The sequence below is a fragment of the Manis javanica genome, chromosome 15 (genome assembly GCF_040802235.1).
Source record: "Manis javanica isolate MJ-LG chromosome 15, MJ_LKY, whole genome shotgun sequence".
Taxonomy (NCBI): Eukaryota; Metazoa; Chordata; class Mammalia; order Pholidota; family Manidae; genus Manis; species Manis javanica.
This window is the reverse complement of record NC_133170.1, coordinates 30,820,654-30,843,454: the sequence shown is the minus strand read 5'-3', so window position 1 is coordinate 30,843,454 and position 22,801 is coordinate 30,820,654. Positions and strand designations below refer to the sequence as shown.

The window sequence follows — 22,801 nt, the reverse complement described above, 5'->3', positions numbered from 1 at the left end:
CCAGCATATGTGAAACAAATACTAACAGAATTAAAGGAAGAAATAGAATGCAATGCACTCATTTTAGGAGATTTCAACACACCACTCACTCCAAAGGATTGATTTCAAAGACAGACAATAAGTAAGGACACAGAGGCACTGAACAACACACTAGAACAGATGGACCTAATAGACATCTATAGAACTCTACATCAAAAGCAACAGATTACACATTCTTCTCAAGTGCACATAGAACATTCTCCAGAATAGACCACATACTGAGCCACAAAAAGAGCCTCAACAAATTCAAAAAGATTGAAATTCTACCAACCAACTTTTCAGACCACAAAGGTATAAAACTAGAAATAAATTGTACAAAGAAAGTAAAAAGGCCCACAAACACCTGGAGGCTTAACAACATGCTCCTAAATAATCAATGGATCAAAGACCAAGTCAAAACAGAGATCAAGCAATATATGGAAACAAATGACAACAACACAAAGCCCCAACTTCCGTTGGACACAGCAAAAGCAGTCTTAAGAGGAAAGTATATAGCAATCCAGGCATATTTAAAGAAGGAAGAACAATCCCAAATGAATAGTCTAATGTCATAATTATCAAAATTGGAAAAAGAAGAACAAATGAGGCCTAAAGTCAGCAGAAGGAGGGACATAATAAAGATCAGAGAAGAAATAAATAAAATTGAGAAGAATAAAACAATAGAAAAAAATCAGTGAAAGCAAGAGCTCGTTCATCAAGAAATAAACAAAACAGATAAGCCTCTAGCCAGACGTCTTAAGAGAAAAAGAGAATCTACACATATCAACAGAATCAGAAACAAGAAAGGAAAAATCACGACAGACACCACCGAAACACAAAGAATTATTAAAGAATACTATGAAAAACTATATGCTAAGAAGCTGGAAAACCTAGAAGAAATGGACAACTTCCTAGAAAAATACAATCTTCCAAGACTGACCAAGGAAGAAACAGAAAATCTGAACAAACCAATTACTAGCAAAGAAATTGAATTGGTAATCAAAACACTACCCAAGAACAAAACCCCCAGGTGAGATGGATTTACCTCGGAATTTTATCAGACATACAGAAAAGACATAATACCCATTCTCGTTAAAGTTTTCCAAAAAATAGAAGAGGAGGGAATACTCACAAACTCATTCTATGAAGCCAACATCACCCTAATACCAAAACCAGGCAAAGACCCCACCAAAAAAGAAAATTACAGACCAATATGCCTGATGAATGTAGATGCAAAAATACTCAACAAAATATTAGCAAACCGAATTCAAAAATACATCAAGAGGATCATACACCATGACCAAGTGGGATTCATCCCAGGGATGCAAGGATGGTACAACATTCAAAAATCCATCAACATCATCCACCACATCAACAAAAAGGCCAAAAACCACATGATCACCTCCATATCTGCTGAAAAAACATCAGACAAAATTCAACATCCATTCATGATAAAAACTCTCAACAAAATGGGAATAGAGGGCAAGTACCTCAACATAATAAAGGCCATATATGATAAACCCACAGCCAACATCATACTGAATAGCGAGAAGCTGAAAGCTTTTCCTCTGAGATCAGGAACCAGACAGAGATGCCCACACTCCCCACTGTTATTCAACATAGTACTGGAGGTCCTAGCCACAGCAATTAGACAAAACAAAGAAATGCAAGGAATCCAGATTGGTAAAGAAGAAATTAAACTGTCACTATTTTCAGATGATAGGATATTGTACATAAAAACCCTAAAGACACCACTCTAAAACTACCAGAACTAATATCGGAATTCAGCAAAGTTGCAGGATACAAAATTAATACACAGAAATCTGTGACTTTCCTATACACTAACAATGAACTAATAGAAAGAGAAATCAGGAAACTAGTTCTATTCACAATTGCATCAAAAACAATAAAATACCTAGGAATAAACTAAACCAAGGAAGTAAAAGACCTGTACCCTGAAAATAACAAGACACCCTTAAGAGAAATTAAAGAGGACACTAACAAATGGAAACTCATCCCATGCTCTTGACTAGGAAGAATTAATATAGTCAAAATGGCCATTCTGCCCAAAGCAATATACAGATTTGATGCAATGCCCATCAAATTACCAACAGCATTCTTCAACAACCTGGAACAAATAGTTCAACAATTCATATGGAAACACCAAAGACCCTGAATAGCCAAAGCTATCCTGAGAAGGCAGAATAAGGTGGGGGGGGGGGGGATCTCACTCCCCAACTTCAAGCTCTACTGCAAAGCCACAGTAATCAAGACAATTTGGTACTGGCACAAGAGCAGAGTCACAGACCAGTGGAACAGAATAGAGACCCCAGATATTAATCCAAACATATGTGGTCAATTAATATACAATAAAGGAGCCATGGACATACAATGGGGAAATGACAGTCTCTTCAACAGATGATACTGCCAGAATTGGACAGCTACATGTAAGAGAATGCAACTGGATCACTGTCTAACTCCATAGACAAAAATAAATTCTAAAAGGATCAAAGACCTGAATGTAAGTCATGAAACCATAAAACTCTTAGAAAAAAACATAGGCAAAAATCTCTTGGATATAAACATGAGCAACTTCTTCATGCACATATCTCCCTGAGCAAGGGAAACAAAAGCAAAAATGAACAAGTGGGACTATATCAAGCTGAAAAGCTTCTGTACAGCAAAGGACACCATCAATAGAACAAAAAGGTATCCTACAGTATGGGAGAATATATTCATAAATGACAGATCCAATAAAGGGTTGACATCCAAAATATATAAAGAGCTTACACACCTCAACAAACAAAAAGCAAATAATCCAATTAAAAAATGGGCAGAGGAGCGGAACAGACACTTCTCCAAAGAAGAAATTCAGATGGCCAACAGACACATGAAAAGATGTTCCACATCGCTTTTCATCAGAGAAATGCAAATTAAAACCACAATGAGATATCACCTTGCACCAGTAAGGATCGCCACCATTCAAAAGAAAAACAACAACAAATGTTCGTGAGTTTGTGGAGAAAGGGGAACCCTCCTACACTGCTGGTGGGAATGCACATTAGTTCAACCATTGTGGAAAGCAGTATGGAGGTTCCTCAAAAACCTCAAGATAGAAATACCATTTGACTCAGGAATTCCACTTCTAGGAATTTACCCTAAGAATGCAGCACTCCAGTTTGAAAAAGACAGATGCACCTCTATGTTTATTACAGCAATCTTTACAACAGCAAAGAAATGGAAGCAACCTAAGTGTCCATCAGTAGATGAATGGATAAAGAAGATGTGGTATATATATTCAGCCATAAGGAGAAAACAAATCCTACCATTTGCAACAACATGGATGGAGCTAGAGGGTATTATGCTCAGTGAAATAAGCCAGGTGGAGAAAGACAAGTACCAAATGATTTCACTCATATGTGGAGTATAAGAACAAAGAAAAACTGAAGGAACAAAACAGCAGTAGAATCACAGAACCCAAAAATAGACTAACAGTTACCAAAGGGAAAGGGACTGGGGAGGATGGGTGGGAAGGGAGGGATATGGCCGGGAAAAGAAAGGGGGCATTACTATTAGCATGTATAATGTGGGTGGGAGCACAGGGAGGGCTGTACAACACAGAGAAGACAAGTAGTGATTATACAGCATCTTACTACGCTGATGGACAGTGAGCGTAATGGGAATTGTGGAGGGGACTTGGTGAAGGGGGGAGTCTAGTAAACATAGTGTTCTGCATGTAATTGTAGATTAATGATAACAAAATAAAATAAAATAAAAATCAAATACTTCTTTAAATTAAGAATATCAAACCTCAGATACATAAGGTTGTGAATACTTTTTCTATGGGAAATAAAATCTTTTAATTACAATACCAAAAACTGGGAGATAAAACAGAGAATTCAAAAGAGTGCAAGTTCATAATCAAGTGTGCCAAGATAGCAATTTTCAAAGTATCATATTCATATAACATATCTAAGTTTATGACCTGAGATGCTCTAAACATAACCAGAGCAAGGTAACAAGAGTGCTCCCCACTGCCAGCCTTTGATTATATTTTAAGAACTCACTATTAATTTGATCGATAAAGTGATTCCAAGTCAGTGTTTTATACTACAGATGATTTTTTAACCCACTAATAGTTATTTGTGATTCTTGTTCCTAATGTCTATCTTGTAATGCTGCTATAAGGATTACAGTCAATATATGTGAAGCCTCCAGCCTACAATAAATACTCAACGAATCACAGAATCACCATCACCTTTGTGGTGAGCATGTTTTTATAAATTGCTATTCACAAACTTTCTAAAATATAATTTATTTTGTGAAATTCATGTAACATAAAATTAATCATTTGAAAGTGAACAATTCAGTGGCATTTAATACATTCACAATACAAGCACCACCTTTATCTAGTTCCAAAATATTTCCGTCCCTCCAAAGTCTAAGTCCTTACCCATTCTGCAGTTTCTCCCCACCCCTTCCCCCAGTCCCTGGCAACGATCAACTGGTATTCTACCTTTTCTATTATAGATAGTTCATATAAACAGATTCATATATTTTTTTGTATGACCTTTTATATCTGGCTTTCACTTAATATGTTTTGAAGGCAGATCGACATCATAGTATGTATCAGTACTTCCTTTCTTTTAATGTCTGAATAATATTCTGTTGTATTTAAATGCCAGAAATTGTTTCTCCATTTATCCACTGGTGGACATGTGGATTGTTTCCACTTTCTGGTTATTGTGAATTATGCTGCTATAAATATGTATATACATGTACTTATTAGAGTATGAGTTCTCAATTCTTTTGGATACGTACCTTGGAGTGAAACTGCAGGATCATATTGTAATACTATATTTAAGTTTTTCACGAACCACCAAACTGTTTTCCATTGCAGTTGAACCATTTTACATTCCCACCAGCAATGTACAATGGTTCTAATTTCTCTACATCCTCATCAATACTTATTTCCTACTGTTTTCATTATAGCCATCTTAGTGGGTGTGAAATGGTACTTCATTGTGGTTTCAATTTGCATTTCCCTAAAAATAATGTTGAACATCTTTTTCTGTGCTTTTGTTCATAATCTTTTAAGTAGACTTTCTACATGTGAAGGAAATCCCCAGTGAGTCCTACTTCCCCCAAGTAAGAGAGAAAACTCAAATCTCCACACTCCCTTGTAGCTAAACCCATGCACTTGACGCAGACTCTGCCAATCAAGTATGTTCATATTAAGATTGTATGAAATTGAGTAACAAGAGTAAAAAGGCTCTACTTTCATTTTTCCTGGTGCAGATGGTGACAGCCGAATCCAGCTCTGGAAGACAGGAACAGCAGTGATTTCCCAGTGGTTATAAGGTCAATTCTTGTCTCATACATGGCAGTAAAGCACCAACTTTTATTTCCTCTAGCATCCAGTGAAGTGACAGCAATAGTGGAGTTTCCTCATCAGCATGGTGTAGAACATTGTAGAAGGTAAGCCTCAAGCTAATTCTCCAGTCATACCAGTTCTGTGACCTACTCGGTATCTATTTGATAAAGTCCTTTTCTAGAGATTTTACTATTCTGGAAGAAACATTTATTCTATCTTGCTCCAAACTGAAAACCTAGGACAAATGTGAAATAGTTACACAGAAGAAGATCTAGTTCAATCTAAGAAAACTTCTTAACACTTAAATGTTTACCAAAAAAAAAGGTAATGAATTATCTTAAAATAGAGTAAACCACTAGTCAGTCACTGCAAATTTAATGTTGATATGGCAATCTATCAGGGATACTGGAAAGGAAGTGGAGAGAGGGCTGAGAGAGAGCCTTTAGGACTCTTTGCCCTCTGAATTTCTACCATGTGTCCTATACTAAATTATGAACAACTTAAAACCACATCTTTGTAGCCCCTTCAATATCACTCAAATACTAATTTAAAAGCAACTAAATCTAGTTTCTGTTGTGTAACAATTCATAAAAACGCTCAGACTAAGTATTATTTTTTATTATCTTTATTACAGAAGAAATGCATGTTCACTATAAGAAGAAAGGAATTACAAAAATAAAAACTGCATAATCTTACGCATTTGAGAAAATTATTGAAAATATTTTGGTGAGTATCCTGATCAAAAAAACTTTTTTTCCTATTCTGAAATTCACCTCTCAACACACAAAAAAAAGATTAACATAAAATATAAAAGTAATAGCCAACATCTAATTAGTGTTTACCACACTCCGGGCCTTATTCTAAATGCCTTATACATTTTAACTCACTCAATCCTCACATCTCCCCCATGATACACTATTAATTTTCTTTTACAGATAAGGAAATCAAGACACAAAGGAGAAAAGTAACCTGTCCCAGGTCACCTGGATAATATGTGGCAGAACCACCTAGCAGTCTGACTCCACAGTTTTGCTGCAATGCTATGTTATAATGACTCTGTACTGCTTCCAAAAACCTGGACACAGCAAACAAACCATAAATATTCCCCTAATATATTATTAATAGCTTTTATTTCAATAACTTTTTTAAACCATGAAACTAGGAAATACATATATTTTAAGACATACTGATTTTTTTTAACTCTACATATAAATTAGCAAATTTAAGGAAATCCTTAAACATTAAATAATATTCCACTTAGATGAACAAGTTACCCCTCAGCAAGGAAATAGCTTATGAGTAATTCAATTCTTGAAACTGGTCTAGACCAAAACACTGAAGAATTCTGATCTCCAAAATTTCATGAAACTTTCTGAAACCACAAAGTATACATACCATGATAACATTGTTTTAAACTCCTAAAATGCATGTCTGTTTCTCTCTCCTTCTCCCCACTCCCTGTTTCTTAAAAAAAATCCTTCAAAGCACCCGACATAGTACTGAGCATTCATAATAGGCACTCAATAAATATTTATTGATAGACTGATTAGACAATGCTATGTTCAAGTAGAGAAAATGAAGAAACAAAGGTCATCTTGTGAGAGTGAATGCAGCTGGACCTCCTTTCTCTCATCAGGAAACTATAGAGCAACCCCCAAAGCACTTCACCCCAGATAATAGCATAATGACACCAAGAAAAAAACAGCTAACGCTGCCACCCACCTTGCCTAAATGGTGAACTCTGACTGCACTAAGGTCAGGTAAATACACAAACAGTCAAGGGACAAAGTGAATTTTTTTTAAAGGAGAATGAGGCAAGAATGTTATTGACATTCAAATGATATACAAATACAAAAATCCTAAAGGGCAAGCAACATGCAGTTCCTAACTAACTGCAATTACTCTGTGATGTTCACAATTACTCAATGTGCACAGACGCTGGAAAATCATTTGGCCTTTGAGCAGCCCTCACAAAGAAAGAAGTCAGTTACTGATTGGCCTTAGATTTCAAAGTTTGGCTAATCCTCATGAATTGAGAACAGTGATAGTTTAAGTTGAGCACTGGATTTTTACAGCATACAACATTTAAAATTATTTTTTCTTTGTGTATTTTCAGGTCTTTACCCATGAAGACAAGGAATTCAGTTCAAATAAAAATGACCTATTCTTTTTTTCTGAATCTACAAGGCAAGGACCCTAGAGACAACATAGTGAACTTTGACATGCTGGTCCTAATTATTGCAAACACTTGGAAGATGAGCAAATAATACCTAGAAGGTTGAGGCTAGCTTAAAGACTACATCCTACCTGCAAAAAAAAAAAAAAAAAAGTGTTATCCAGAGAGAACAGACCAAATCAAATCCCCAGATTCCATGAAAACTAAAGCAAACACCACGGTAATCTGCAAGGTCTCTGCTTTTGTCTTCTACTACCTGCATATACTTAGTATGTGAGCTGCAAATACAAGCTGCTAAAAGTAAAATGGAGAGGATTATTTTTCTAAGGTCTACTTGATGAGCGAAGATAAATAATTTTGTCAAGAAAGAAAAAATAATCCAAAAAGGAAAGCAAACAAAGGAATCTTGAAAGCAAGCAGAAACAAGTGTGTCAAGAGGGTACTAACAGGAAATAAGTGATATGAAGAATGAATGAACAGATGGGTGGATGAACAGGAGAGGAAGGAGGACAAATTGAAGCCATACAAGAATTTTTATCAGACAGTAAGTCCATACTTTCTAAGCCACGTATAAACCCCACTTCAAGACCAATGAGGAAAATACACAGAAACTACAAGTTCAGGGAATCCTGGTATTAGCTTCAATATGAAAAAATACATAGAGGTGATTAATAATGTCCTTCATGAGAATATAAAAACAGCATTATTTCTATCTCACAGAATTAACTTGGCAGGGGAGAGCTCTACCAAAATGAAGCATCTATTTAAAGTATTATGAAAAGTTACGCCAGAATAATCAAAACTACATTAACTGTTCCAATATCAAGGTGATAGCACCAATTACGAATTTGGTGTTTGTTCAATGAATACTACCCATCAGTACTTTTTTCCTTTTGACTCATATGTTTCTGCAGAATGTCAGTTATATTTAGGGAGAACAAGTTGTTTCAGAGCTGAATAAACAATAGTCACCCCTTTAGGTTCTGAGTTCCTTTGCTTTCACAACACTGTCACGTATTTTTTATACTACCACACAGGCAGCTTACCATTCCTCCTCTCAGGTTTCCAGGCACACAAATAAAGTCAGCTTGTTAATTCTGTGAACTATTCACATAAGCAAACAGGCTAAATAGAAAAACACAGAATTAAATGATTGCATCTGACAATTTCATTTTTAAATATACATAATACTTTGTCTTGCCGATGGGTTTCAGCCTCAGGGAAGTTCACTATGGATTCAGGGAGACCGAGGAATAATAATAGAATGTTCTTGAGGTGAAAGGGTTTATTACCCAGCTTGTTCTCTCTGCCATAGGTCGAGCACTAGAATTATGTCTGCACCTAACAGATATGCAATCCTCATTTGTCTCTGCCTCTGCCCAAAGTACTGGGCAGAGCTCTTTATATAGAGACTCAGTAAATAATAGCTAATTGCCTACCAGTATGGAAGCAGTAGCCTAGCAGGAGGCCAGTTAAATCATCAAGTAGTTTAGGTTGAGGTGAGGATCCTGGCCATAGGAACCCTAACTTAACCCACATACTTTATAATATTTTTATCAGATTGAGCAAATAACCTAGACTGTACTTTTTTCTCTCCTTATTTCACTTTCTTGCCTAAAAGACTGATCAAACAATAGAACACAGTTGCCTCTTGAAGCTTTTAGCATTTTAACCTAAAGAACACTGATCTCAAGCCCAAACAAGTTCCCCTAATTTACTTCTTGTACACATCAAGTGAGTAAAATAAGATATACTAGCCTATCATAACCAAAAAGAGAGTATTAATTCATAGTGAATGCTTTTCCACACACCATTAACATATGCTTGTTCTTGGTGATGGATATATGGGTTTATGTTTATTAAAGTTTTCTGCATATAGAGAAAATAAATCTAAGGCTAATTTCTAGGTTTCTCACTTGGTTGACTAGGGTTTCTTCAAGTCTCATGCCCAGACCAGCAGCAAAAGAATCACCTGGGAAATTGTTAAAAATACAAACTACTAGTAAACATAATGTTCTTCATATAATTGTAGATTAATGATAACAAAATTTTTTAAAAAATACAAACTACTGGACTCCCCGACCACCCAACCCCATACCCACACTGTGAGGCCTACTCAAACAGAAACTGTCAGTGGAGGGCCCAACACTGAGTGTTTCAACAAACCCTCCATGAAATTTTTTTTTTATTAAAGTTATCATTGATACATAATCTTACGAAAGTTTCACATGAAAAACACTATGGTTTCAACATTCACTCACATGATCAAGTTCCCCTGTCTTGCTGTCTTACCAGTGGATTTCAGCCCCAAACAAGTTCGCTATGGATTCAATGTTCAAAATTTTCTTTGGGGTGAAAGGGTTTATTACCAGGCTTGTTCTCCCAGGGGTAGTCAAGCACTAGTGTCTCTGCCTCCACCCAGAGCACTCGACCAGCTCTCTATATACTGCAGTAATAGCTTATTGCCTAAGCATTTGGAAGCAGTAGTCTAGCAACAGGCCAGTTACATCATGATGTGGATTAAGTTCAATGAGAGTGTTGGCCATAGGAACCCCAACTTCCCCACACTCCACCCCTGCAGGATTCTCACTTTACAATCAACACACTTTCAATCTTCCACAATGGTCCCTGTGCAAGAAAGCTGGAGCACTGAAACCAGATTCCACAACAGCAACATAGGAAAACAACAACTTAGAGATAATAACATTTTTAAGACACAACAAGATTTTGATACAAGTAACAAAAATTATAATAATCCTCAAGCCAGAGGAGGTTCCCAATCCACAAAGACTTGAGGGGTGATAAGACACATGTTTTAATGACACCAACAAAGGCAAATCTTGTCCATCAGGTAGGATGCATGCAAGAGAGCGGTCCTGTGATAGGACTGTAGCAGGAAGGGAGTCCCTTCCAGGTCTAGTATACCACACTTTTACTCCTTTCCCCATGGGGGTTACTGAAGGGTCTATATATAGTGGAACTGAAGGTGCAAGCACTGGCCATAATGATTAAACAAAACTCGCCAGTAAGATGCTCCTACCTTCTGGCCGTTCAGGATATACTACTGTGACCTTTGGGGGCCACTCTGCTGTTATTCCAGTAATTCAAAGGAGGCTAGCTTCCAGGCCTTGTCCCCAAGGTGCCAGGAGAGCCAGCCATTGTTGGTCCATGTGTCGAAAGGTCCAAGGCCATGTCCACTCAATGGAGTCTCTGGGGTTCAATGCAATTGGTGCTGGGAGCAAGATATCATTCTGGTGGCCAAACCTCGGCTTCACTGATTCTTCCTTGGTTTGTACTTGCAGTTGTATGGGGGAAGGCAGCCATATGTGTTAACAGGTATACGGGGCTCAGGGATCCCTTTCACGGTCTCTCGTTCAAATGCCGTAGCACAGTCCATAAGCGGACTGACCATCTCCACAGACTATTGATATCTGACTTTAGTCCAGATTTTAACAAGCCATTGTACCTCTCTATCATGCCAGCTGCAGTAGGATTGTACGGCACATGAAACTTACATTTGATTCCCAGCTGTTGCACCCATTCTTGCAGTGTATGTCCAGTAAAATGGGTGCCCTGATCATTCTCAATTACCTGTGGTCGGCCATAGGCAGCAAAGAGACACTCCAGGCCTCTTTTGGTCATCTGCTGGTCTGCACAACAGGTAGGAAAAGCAACCAGAAGTCCAGTAGCTGTGTCCACACAAGTTACAGCATACTGATTTCCTTCTGACACAGGTAGAGGCCCAATATAGTCTATCTGCCACCTGACGAGGAGTACTGGCCTCTTAGCTATTGCCCATGTTGCTGTGGAACTCTGTGTGAGTCCCTTTAGGGGCACAAGACACACTCCTGCCAGGCTCTACTAACTTCTTCAAAGGTCAAAGGTAAGCCCCACCAACGGGCTATAGCCCACATTGTCTTTTGCCCCACATGTAACAAATGCTGATGTAACGACTGGGCTACATCAGAAGTAGGTATTCTTTCTAACCAACATATCTGGGCAAATTTGTCTGCTTCATCATTTCCTGGGTATGCCAGTGGCAAATGACCTGCCACATGGTAGGTATACTGTTAATTATTTTAGACTGACCACAGGCCTGTGAGTCTTGCCACAATTCTTGCCCCCAAAGGGGTCAGTGACCAACGAGCCAGTTGGCATGGTAACAGGTTGGTAGCCACAGGGTCAAGCCCCAACAGACAGCCCAGCTGTCAGTGCAGACAACTATAGGGGAGGGCTCCGGGCTAATCACAAGCCACACAGCCCACAACTTTGCCCATTGGCTGCTCTACCCCTCACTATCTTCCATATTGTCTCGGTCTTAGGATGGAAAGCTATGACCCTCCATTTTGGCAGCTGCCCATGGCTGGAGCTGTCTGTGTACCTTGCACCTTCGGGTATAGGGGCTCTCCCCTCCCAATAGGGACTCTCTGCTACTAATGGCTCAAAAGCAAGTTCTTCCTACTTTTCACTAGTATATTCACTAGCCCCAATAAGTGTTGGGAGTTCTTCACTCAAGGGGCTACTAGAGAGGGCACTATGCTGCTGTACGTAAGCACCCCACTTGTCCAGTGTGGGCATTTGTGCCACACCACTTCTTGGCTTTTCAGTCCAGTCTCATACCCTACCTATATTGGGGGATTCCAGTGATGGGTTCTGTAGCCAGGAAGGTGTGATACACAGCAGCCAGTTGTTTTTCTATCAAAGTATACTGTACCTCTGCCCCTTTCCAGAGTTGCAACTAGAATCCAAAAAGTGGCAAGTTGGCTCAAGCTGCTGCCAGAGACCCCAGCCATAACTGTCTTCAGTCACATGAACGTCCAGTTCACAGGGACTTGATGGGTCTATCACACTCAAGGCCTACATGGCCTTGACTGACCATTTCGCTGTAGTAAAGACAGATGCACATGTCTCATCCCAGTCCCACCTGACACCCTTTCATACCAACTGGTATAAGGGCTTCAGAATTTGTGCCAAGTGCAGGATAAACACTCTCCAGTAGCCTAGAAGACCCAGAAACTCCTGTAGCAATGCTACAGTTGTAGAGATAGGAAAGGCCTGGACTTTATCTATAACTGCTTCTGGTATAACTTTGGTCTTACCCAACCAGACGACCCCCAAGAATCTGACAGAAAAACCAGGACCCTGAAACTTGGTACTGTTCATAACCCATCCTTTCTCCTATAAATGTTGCAGCAGTCTAGGTGCTGAGCCTTCTAGATCTGAAAGAGAATCAGATGTTGAGCATGACATCATCAATATAATGGTACACACCATTGGCAGTTTCTCCCATGTAGCCAAGTCCTAGGCTACCAGTCCATGACAGATGGTGGGGCTGTTGTGGTATCCCTGTGGAAGGATGGTGAAAGTTCATTGCCATGATTCCCATGTGAAGGCAAACTGTTCCTGACTTTCCTGCTCAATGTCAATGGAAAAGGAGGCATTAGCAAGATCTACCACATAATGGTATGTTCCTAGTTCGAGGCTGGTAATATCCATCAGACCTGCAATAGACAGCAGCATGGATAGAGGGTATGACTTTATTCAATTCTCTGTAATCCACAGTCATATGCCAGGAGCCATCTGGCTTTTTTACTGGCCACACTGGAGAATTGAAAGGACTATGGGTGGGTTTTATAATACCCACCTTTCCAGTTCCTGGAGAGTTTCTCTAATCTCTTTATGCCCTCCAGGCTGTTTGTATTGTTTGGTATTAGTCACCTGCCCAGGCACAGGCAAAGCTATGGGTGGGTGCTTAGCATGTCTCCTCAGAACTGCCTTCACCACACATACTCTCAGTCTGAACTCACCTGCAGCTGTCTGCAGCCATAGACCCTGCAGGATATCAATCCCCAAAATATACTCAGGGATAGGAGACAAATACACAGTATATCCTTTTGGGGGTAGATGCCCTATTCCCAAAGGGATTTGGGCTTGTTCACTGTGATAGCCTTACCCCTGTATCCATCTATGATAGTGGGGGTCCCAGGGAACTGCTCAGGGTTACCATGAATCTGTGAACATTCAGCTCCTGTGTCCACCAGAGCCAGGACACATTATTGTTCACTGGATACCAATGGATAGCTATTTCAACATGTGGCCTCCAGCACCACGCCTTCATCCTTCCCCTGCTCCTCCATTTCCGGGGCTGATGGCACCTTTTCCCCCTCCCCTGCCCCGAGTGCCTCTACAACCTTTACCTTTTCTACAGTGCCTCGCAGCATTGCTAGTTCAATCTTCAGCAGCTCTCTTACCTTCACCTCAATGCCTCGCAGCTGGCGTTCTTGTGCCACCTAGGCCTGTGCTTCTCTCAGCAGTTCGTCTTTTTCCTTAATGGCCTTTTGCTCCTTCAGAGCACCTGGCAGTGCTGCCATCTCATTCTGTAAGCAATCTTTTACTTCTCCAATGGCACCTTGCTCTTGGAGTTCTGGTGCTGCCTCCTCTAGCATCAATGCCATTTCCTTCTTCAGGGAATCTGCAGAAGTTTGCAGCTCGTGTTCTCGTGCCACCATTTCTTGGGTCTTTTTCAGGAGCATGTCCTTCTCTTCTGTAGACTTCTTCATACAGTGAGAAGCAGCTAACCCACAGTCCCCACTGCCTCACAGGCACTCTGTCTCTCAAAAGATCTACTTACTATACCAAGGGCTACCCCTACTGTCCCAGGTAACACTTCCATTTGCCTCCAGCCCTCTAGGAGGCAAGCCACCTCAGACCACATACCCACCGGGGGACAATCCACTGTCTCCCCATTCACAGGGGCAGTCCACTGAAGCATCCCTCCCATAAGGGCAGCCTGTCTTTTTCCTTGGTCAACAATGAACCCTGCTCGCTGCACCAAGTGTCTTGCCAATGGGTTTTAGCCTCAGGCAAGTTTGCTATGGATTCAATGTGACCGAAGAAATTGACAGCAAAACATTTTTTGGGGTGAAAGCGTTTATTACCTGGCTTGTTCTCCCAGCGGTAGGGGGAGCACTGGAGTCTCTGCCTCTGTCCAGAGCACTGGGCCGAGCTCTCTGTATAGCGCAATAACAGCTTATTGCCTAAACGTGTGGAAGCTGTGACCTAGCAACAGGTCAGTTATATCATCAGGTGGTTTAAGTTCAGTGAGGATGCTGGCTATAGAAACCCCAACTTCCCCACAGCAAGACACCTCAAATATGAATAGAATTTTAATAGAATTAATGGCTCAGATTTAGACTTAATAATTTTGTTCAGTGCCTACAATGATGTGTTTATATCCACCAATGGACAAGGGAGATACTGAGCAAGAATGTTTAAATGGACAAATACTACTGTCCATATGTACCAAAAAGCATATTCAAACATAAGTCCAAAATCATACATCACAATTTGAATTGTTTTTGGAGACTCTGTAATATCACTTTTATGATTATATTTATTTTCAATAAATTTAGATCTTTCCATTCAATATCTTACACAGACTGCTAACACACTACAAATCTTAGAGTATGTGAAATACAGATAAAAAATCTATTTTATAATAAACATGCTTCTAGAAAATATTTACTATACAACATCAAGAAGTGAAAAGTATGTTCTTAAAAATTAATAAAACTCATTTTACTCTTGGTATGACACAGAAATAAAGTTTAATTTTAGGAAAACACAATTCTTCTAATAAATGAATACTTGGCAAAAATGAGTCACAGTTGTACCCACTTCCTGCCATAAGTGCCAGCAGCATGTACATCCAATTTCAAGTTCCTCTGAAGCCAATGAGTGGGCAGAATACAATTATAGCCAAAATGGGGAACACATGGTATTCATTCTTTGAAAAACTCAGCAGTGGATTACAACGGGGAGGGAAAGCCATCTGTCACAAGGAAAAAGGGTGGCAGTAGCTGTCAAGGACTATAACATGCCACCTCAAACTGGGCAGAATCAAGTTTTAGATTTCAATTCCAGCTAATTCTTGTAAAGTGACAGTTTTCTAAAATATCAGTGTCAAATAATGATGGAATGGGGAAGAGAAAGAAAAACTACAAACTGTAATTCTACAAACACTGTAACTCTATCAGGAAGAGCAACATAGCAGACACCACACATGTGCAAAAATTCAGAAGCAAGGCAACACTTGGACAAATTCAATTCCCTATAATACAGAAGGAACCGTCAATTTTATCTGCATTGTATTTCTAGCCTACGATCACCTGTCTAAAATGGAAAAAAGCAACTTCCCAAATATAAAGGAAAAAGTGAACCACAAGTCAAAAATTAACTTTTACACTGCCCTGCCCTTCAACTAACCCCACCTCCAACCACCCTAATCACCCCAGCCAAAAGCACTTAGTTCCCTCTTTGGGATTCCATCTTTAATAAGGTAAAATCATTGGGTAAAGATTTGAAAAAGAACCTTAAGTGTCATTCCTATATTCTCTATGGTCTTAAACCCATTAAAATCAGTGTCAGGCATAGTAGGTTTCTAAGCTTCAGAAGATTACAAAACTAACTAACATTAGTTACCATCACTTTAAAAAACAGGTACTATGTTTAATTTAGATAGAATAAAAGCACCAAACCTCTATTTATTTAAATCAGCATTTCATACTGTAATACATAATGTGTAAAAGCTGATTTTAAACACAACATATTTTTGTGAAATGAGAATTGGTCACACTAATTATAGTTCATTCATTTACTACCATTCCTCCCTTCATTCAAGCAATTTTTATAACCTTACTTCCTCCCCACAAAACCTTCTCTAAAAGGAAAATAGTGATTTCCTCTAGAACAGATTCATCTAGATATCCAACTACTGGTAATTTAATTTTTTTTCAAATTTTATTTGAAATAGAGCCATATTTACTCTAAATTTAAAAAAAGAATAGCTATTAAATTATTCATTAAAACATATCTGTACACATCAATGAAAATTTAAAGTGTAAATTAAGTCAATGACTGGAGAAGTTATCCCTTATGCTCTTTAATTAATAGTGCTAAATTTATTATTGTAATTACACCAAAAATGAAGTCAACATATGGTCCAGAAAAACAGATCTGCTCAGAAATTCAGTAAGAAGTGTATCAGTAAGATCATCTCAATCAACAAATCTCTGGGAAAAATCCAGAGTGGAGCAGAAAAGCAAAGGTCATATACCATGAGGTAATTACACTGACTTCATTTGACTACTCAATGATAACAAGTTAAGTAACTATAGAACAAGGCTACTTCCCTCTTTTCCTAAAATAATAAAGGTAAATGTGAAGAAAGTATTCAGTGTCCTGAAGTATCCTTTGTTTCTTTTTTCAGACAGTTTAGTACAGTAGGAAGGAACACAGACTGTGGAGCGCACTAATCTGGACTTGAACCCTGCCTCTGCTACTTAACAGCTGTGTGACCTTGGGCAAGTTACTTATTCTAAGTCTCAGTTTACATATCAGTAAAATAAAAGGAGCAGTACCTACCTCATAACATTGTTATGATTGATTAATAATAAGGCAGAGTACATAAAATAGGGCCTGCTTCTGAATAAACATTAGACAGGCTCTTATTACTTGGCAGCAGTCCGTTAGCTCTTACAATTTATTCTGTTGTCTAAACCAGGTACCAGTAAACTTTCTCTGTAAAGGGCCAAATAGTAAATATTTCAGGTTTGCAAGGTAATATGGACTCTGTCACTATTCAACTATACCTTTGTAGAGGGAAAGCAGCCATAGACAGTAAATAAATAAATAAGCATGGCTGTGTTCCCACATAACTTTATTTATGGACACTATAGTTTGAATTTCATATAATTTTCATGACACAAATATTCTTTCTGATTACTTTCACTCATTTAAAAAGGTAAACACCATTCTTAGCTTGTGGGGAGTACACAAATTCTGTGAGCAGGTTTGGCCTACAGGCTATAACATGAAGACCCTTATTATAAACCAATGCCTCTTAAATACCAGTCCATAACTAAGTTTCCACTAATCCTTAATAAAATTGTCATTTTTAAGTTAAAATCTGTATTTTCTTGGGAAAAACTACCCTTTATTGTGAGATTATGCAATTCCAGCTCCTTTAGTGTTACAGTGTTTTTCTTCTTATAAAATGACAGTAAGTGGCCATTTATTGGTTTTTAATTGTCTTTATTTGACAACCCCATGCCAGCTCCTCTCCCCCATTAATGGGGCATTGTTGTTATTTTTTACTGGTGTGTGCAATCCAAGTCTGGCAATCATTAATCTAAAGCTTTCTCCCTAATCAAAACAAGTACTGATATGTGTCATTTACACTTGCTGATATAGACCAATTATTTAAACTAATCAAATTATATCTTTATCATATAGTAAATTGATCTCCTAACAGACATACCTTCTCCTATTGCACTTCACTTTATTGGCTTCATTTATAATGCATTTTATACAAACTGAAGGTTTGTAGCAAACCTGCACTGATCAAGTCTATCAGCACCATTTTGCTCACTTCCTGTGTTTGTATCACTTGTTAATTCTTGCAATATTTCAAAATTTTTCAATATTCATTATATATGTTATGGTGTCTGTGATCAGTGATCTTCATATATTATTATTGTAATTGTCTTGGGGCAGAACAAACCACACCCTTAAAGATGGTGAACTTACTCGATATATCTGTGTGTTCTGACTGCTCAGTCAACAGATTGCGCCCTTGTCTCTCTCACTGTCCTCCCTATTCCGAGCACAATATTGAAATTAGGCTGACTAATAACCCTACAATGGCTTCTAAGTGCTCAAGTGAAAGGAAGAGTCGCATGCTTGTCACCTCAAATCAACAACTTTCTAAAAATGATTAAGCTTAGTGAGGAAGGCACGTGTAAAGCCAAGACAGGCAGAGAGGGAAGCCTCATATGCCAGTCAGCCAAGTTATGCGTGCAAAGTTCTTGAAGGAAATTAGAAGGGCTACTCCAGTGAACATATAAATGATAAGAAATAAAACAGCCTTATTGTGTTATGGAGAAAGTTTTAGCTGTCTGCATAGAAGATCAAACCAGTCACGTTCCCTTCAATCAAAGCCAATCCAGAGCAAGGCCCTGACTCTATTCAATTCTGTGAAGGCTGAGTGAGGTGAGGAAGCCACAGAAGAAGTCTGCAACTTAGCAGAGGTTGGTTCATGAAGTTTGTGGAAAAAAGGCATCTCTACAACATAAAAGGGCAAGGTGAAGCATCAAGTGCTGACGTAGAAGCTGCAGCAAGTCATCCAGGAGATCTAGCTAAGAAAATTAATGAAAGTGGCTACACTGAACAACAGATATTTAGTTTAGAGGAAACAGCTTTCTTCTATTGGAAGAAAATGCCATCTATGACTTTCACAGCTACAGAGGAGAACTCAATGTGTGGCTTCAAAGTGTCAAAGTACTGTCTAACTAGGCTGATGCAGCAGGTGACCTTTTTTGAAGCCAGTACTTATTTACTATTCTGAAAATCTGAAAACCCTTAAGAATTATGCTAATTCTACTCTGCCTGTGCTCTGTTAATGGACCAATGAAGTCTGGATGACAGCACATCTATTTACAACATGGTTTACTAAATAGTTTAAGCCCACTGTTGAGACCTGCTGCTCAGGAAATAAAGATTCTTTTCAGAATATCACTGATCATTGACAAGGCACCTGCTTACCCGAGAGCTCCGATGGAGACACACACTGAGCTTTATGTTGTTTTCATGCCTGCTAACACCACAGCCATCCTGCAGCCTAGGGATTGGGAATCATTTCCACATTCAAGTCTTACTATTTAATAAATATCCTATGTAAGGCTATAGCTGCTATAGATAGTGATTCCTCTGATGCATCTGGGCAGTCATTTGGAAACTTTCTGGAAAGGATTCACCATTCCAGATGCCATCATTCATGAGTCATGGGAAGAGGTCAAAATAGGAACATGAACAAGAGCTTGTAAGAAAGTAAGCCCAACTATCACGGGTGACTTTGAGGGGTTCAAGACCTCAGTGGAAGAAGTCACTGCACATGTGGTGGAAACAGCAAGAGAACTGGAAAGAGAACCTGAAGATAGGACTGAATCACTGAATCTCATGATAAAATTTGAATGAAAGAGGGGTTGATTATTGTGAATGAGCAAAGAAAGTTTCTTGAGATAGAATCTACTCTTGAAATCTAGAGATGCGGTGAAGACTGTTAAAATGACAACAAAGGATTCGCAGTATTACATAAACCTAGTTGATAAAGCAGCTGCAGGGTGTGAAAGGATAGACTCCAAATCTGAAAGTTCAACTGCAGGTAAAATCCTATCCACCAGCATCACATACTACAAAGAAATCATTTGTGTAAGAGTCAACTGATGGGGCAAACTTCACTGCTGCGTTATTTCACAGCCAACCAGCCTTAAGCAACTACCACCCTCATCAGTCAACAGCCATCAACATTGACGCAAGACCTTCCACCAGAAAAAATTCACAAATAGCAGGAAGCTCAGATGATCGTCAGCATTTTTAGCAGTATTTTTTAATTAAGGTATATACATTGGGTTTTTTCTTTGGTATCATTAATCTACAATTACATGAAAAACATTATGTTTACTAGGAGCCTCCCTTGAGCAAGTCCCCCCCACATACCACTTCATAGTCACTGTCCATTAGCATAATAAGATGCTGTAGAATCACTACTTGTCTTCTCTGTGTTGTAGAGCCCGCCGTGTACCCCCCAACTCCACATTACACATGCTAATTGTAAAGCCCCCTTGCTTTTCCCACCCTTATCCCTCCCTTCCCACCCATCCTCCCCAGTCCCTTTCCTTTGGTAATGATTAGTCCCTTCTTGGGTTCTGTGATTCTGCTACTGTTTTGTTCCTTCAGTTTTTCTTTGGTCTTATACTCCATGTACGAGTGAAATCATTTGGTATTTGTCTTTCTCCGCTTGGCTTATTTCACTGAGCATAATACCCTCTAGCTCCATCCATGTTGTTGTGAATGGTAGGATTTGTTTTCTTCTTACGGATGAATAATATTCCGTTATGTATATGCACCAAATCTTCTTTATCCATTCATCTACTGATGGACATTTAGGTTACTTACATTTCTTGGCTATTGCAAATAGAGCTGCAATAAGCATAAGGGTGCATCTGTCTTTTTCAAACTGGGCTGCTGCATTCTTAGAGTAAATTCCTAGAAGTGGAATTCCAGGTTCAAATGGTATTCCTATTTTAAGCATTTTGAGGAACCTCCATACGGCTTTCCACAATGGTTGAACTAGTCTACATTTCCACCAGCAGTGTAGGAGGGTTTCCATTTCTCAACAACCTCGCCAACATTTGTTGTTGTTTGTCTATTGGATGGTGGTGATCCTTACTGGTGTGAGGTAATATCTCACTGTGGCTTCAGTTTGCATTTGTCTGATGACAAGTGATGTGGAGCATCTTTTAATGTGTCTGTTGCCCATCTGAATTTCCTCCTAAGAAAACTGTCTGTTCAGCTCCTCTGTCCATTTTTTCATTGGATTATTTGTTTTTTGCTTGTTGAGGTGCATGAGCTCTTTATATATTTTGGATATCAACGCCTTATCAGATGTGTCATTTATTAATATATTCTCCCATATTGTAGGATACCTTTTTGTTCTATTGATGGTGTCCTTTGCTGAACACAAGCTCTTCAGCTTGATATAGTCCCACCTCTTCATTTTTGCCTTTGTTTCCCTTTCCCGGAGAGATACGTTCAGGAAGAAGTCACTCATGTTTATGTCCAAGAGATTTTTCCCAATGTTTTTTTCTAACAGATTCATGGTTTCATGGCTTATATTCAGGTCTTTGATCCATTTCGAATTTACTTTTGTGTACAGGGTTAGACATAGGTCCAGTTTTATTCTCTTATATGTAGCTGTCCAGTTTTGCCAGCACCATCTATTGAAGAGACTGGCATTTCTGCACTGAATGTACATGGCCCCTTATGGTATATTAATAGACCATATGTGTTTGGGTTAATGTTTGGAGTTTGTATTCTGTTCCACTGGTCTGTGGCTCTGTTCTTGTGCCAGTACCAAATTGTCTTGATTACTGTGGCTTTGTAGTAGAGCTTGAAGTTGGGGAGCAAGATACCCCCCACTTTATTCTTCCTTCTCAGGATTGCATTGGCTATTCGGGGTCTTTGGTGGTTCCACATGAATTTTTGAACTATTAGTTCCAATTCATTGATGAATGCTGTTGGTAATTTGATGGGGATTGCATCAAATCGGTATATTGCTTTGGGCAGGATGGCCATTTTAATGATATTAATTCTTCCTAGCCAGAAGCATGGGATGAGTTTCCATTTGTTAGTGTCCTCTTTAATTTCTCTTAAGAGTGTCTTATAATTTTCAGGGTATAGGTCTTTCACTTCCTTGGTTAGGTTTATTTCTAGGTATTTTATTATTTTTGATGCTATTGTGAATGGAATTGTTTAACTGATTTCTCTTCCTATTAGTTCAGTGTTAGAGTATAGAAAAGCCACAGATATCTATGTGCTAATTTTGTATCCTGCAACTTTGCTGAATTCTGATATCAGTTCTAGTAGTTTTGGAGTGGAGTCCTTAGGGTTTTTTATGTACAATATCATGCCATCTGCAAATAGTGACAGTTTGACTTCTTCTTTACCAATCTGGATTCCTTGTACTTCTTTGTTTTGTCTAATTGCCGTGGCTAGGACCTCCAGAACTATGTTGAATAACAGTGAGGAGAGTGCACATTCCTCTCTTGTACCTGATCACAGAGGAAAAGCTTTCAGCCTCTCACTGTTCAGTATGATGTTGGCTGTCGGTTTATCATATATGGCCATTATTATGTTGAGGTACTTGCCCTTTATGCCCATTTTGTTGAGAGTTTTTATCATGAATGGATATTGAATTTTGTTGAATGCTTTTTCAGCATCTATGGAGATGATCGTGTGGTTTTTGTCCTTTTTATTTATGTGGTGGATGATGTTGATGGATTTTCAAATGTTGTACCATCCTTGCATCCCTGGGATGAATCCCACTTAGTCATGCTGTATGATTCTTTTGATGTATTTTTGAATTTGGTTTGCTAATATTTTGTTGAGTATTTTTGCATCTACGTTCATCAGGAATATTGGTCTTTAGTTTTCTTTCTTTCTGTGGTCTATGCCTGGTTTTGGTATTAGGGTGATGTTGGCTTCATAGAATGAGTTTGGGAATATTCCCTCCTCTTCTATTTTTTGGAAAACTTTAAGGAGAATGGGTATTACGTCTTCTCTGTATGTCTGATAAAATTCCGAGGTAAATCCATCTGGCCCGGGGGTTTTGTTCT

At 38.8% G+C, this 22,801-nt stretch overlaps 1 protein-coding gene across 17 annotated transcripts in view; it reads right to left on the bottom strand.

The window, feature by feature from the left end:
* ERC1 (ELKS/RAB6-interacting/CAST family member 1) overlaps positions 1–22,801 on the bottom strand; it is a 724,558-nt gene that overhangs the window by 631,955 nt on the left and 69,802 nt on the right. Inside the window, exon 1 of one of the 17 annotated variants that reach the window (XM_073222510.1) lies at positions 8,615–9,413. The exons of the other annotated variants lie outside the window; for them this stretch is intronic. Coding sequence (XP_073078611.1) covers positions 8,615–8,617 — 3 coding nt within the window. The 5' untranslated portion in view covers positions 8,618–9,413. Of the gene's footprint in view, positions 1–8,614; positions 9,414–22,801 lie in introns of those variants that run through there. 17 annotated transcript variants of the gene reach the window in all.